Below are 1,462 nucleotides of genomic sequence, written 5' to 3'. Positions count from 1 at the left end.
TTTATCAATTAACACATTTTTTTCATGAATAAAATATATTATAGTAATTGTATATTATTATGAAATTCAGGAATCCGTTTGATTCCATCGATAAAATGAATAAAACTGCCTCTGCCTGTGAAGCATAAAAGGCAAAAGGGTAAGGAAAAAGAGAAACGATTTGGACGTAGTATGAACTGGGTCATACTATATAAAAAGTGTAGTTTTCATCGAGGAACCGGTTTTAAATAAACCCTTTCACCACCTCGCCCCTCCTACCCTCCTCACTTTCGGCCTGTGAATTTCTAATTAAAACCGCCTAAGCAACAGCTTACTCTCAAGTTCTGAGATCTTCTCCGAGAGAGTTTAAAAATAGACATCCGCGTTCCTCTTTTAATTAAAATACAACTCATTGGGTTGATAATATGAAACTTGTTAGAAAGGCTTCAATATGAGGCCAGCGACTTTTAAGGTAATTGAAAATTGTCTACACTCAGCCTAATGTGGCAGAAATAAGTTAGGCATTTCAGGCAATACACTGTGAACGATTTTATCATTGGTTTCAATTGCACGTGTCTATTTTTTTTTCTCTGATTTTCTACAGAGTTTGTATAGTTTGTTAGCCTGCCACGTTCCTATTTGGAATCGTGGATTTCTGATTGGCTCAACGTCTCTCAATTGCTTTTGATTATGCCTACATTCTATTTCGCACCTATTCATTCGAAGAATCTCAGGAATATTTTGGACAGGATATCAGACAGATTGAATAACGATGGAATCTGGAATTACTGTTCACGTAAATTCTGAGAAACGTTCAAATCTGATTTTTTTTTAAACATAACTAAATTCAACTGAAATTTGTATTTGAGTCAGCGAAGGGCTTAACGCAATTTCGGTTCAATTACTGTCTTCATCATGCGAATTGACGTCCTATTAAAACGATGGAGAAACGTTCGATCCCTCGAGGTACGATTTACACCGGAAATCATGTTTCAACTTTTCATTGAGAGAGAGAGAAAAAGAACAATAATCGAATCGCACGTGCACGCGTGTTTCAAGTCCTGATGAACAGCTCGATTGCAGTTTACTCGATTTTCGTTTTAAAAACAGGTCAAATAATTTTTAGTCAGATCCTGCGTTTTCCTGAATTTCTGTAATTAATAAACGGGATCCCGTGCGTAGTTAAAAACGGAACGAAACATTTTTTTTAATGTCACAGGGAACAGTAACAAGTTTTATTTAATAACGAATTTTATTTAATACNATAAAATGTTAATTAACTTACTTGTTCGTGGGTACATTGGTGAGGGAAAGGAAGTTGTTCCTAACCGATCTGAGGGAAGCGAGAATCTGGGCGAACGGCGTGACAATAAGATCCTCGCCATGGCTGCAACGATCAAAATTCAACAATTAGAAAAAATAATCTTAATCATAAAATAATTAAAAGGAAATCATAAATGAGGGGGGATGTTCTCTAATTCGT

The 1,462-nt window shown here is 35.7% G+C and overlaps 1 protein-coding gene across 1 annotated transcript in view; it reads right to left on the bottom strand.

The window, feature by feature from the left end:
• Nucleotides 1-1,462, bottom strand: part of LOC108622806 (cAMP-specific 3',5'-cyclic phosphodiesterase-like) — a 12,595-nt gene that overhangs the window by 5,575 nt on the left and 5,558 nt on the right. Inside the window, 1 exon segment of the mRNA XM_026811751.1 lies at nt 1,265-1,366. Within this exon segment, the coding sequence (XP_026667552.1) occupies nt 1,265-1,366 (102 nt within the window).

Source organism: Ceratina calcarata, unplaced genomic scaffold (genome assembly GCF_001652005.2).
Source record: "Ceratina calcarata isolate Rehan_Ccalc_2016 unplaced genomic scaffold, ASM165200v1 scaffold243.2, whole genome shotgun sequence".
In the NCBI taxonomy this organism is placed as follows: Eukaryota; Metazoa; Arthropoda; class Insecta; order Hymenoptera; family Apidae; genus Ceratina; species Ceratina calcarata.
Note: the sequence above shows the minus strand (reverse complement) of the source record. Positions and strands in the feature narration are given on the sequence as shown.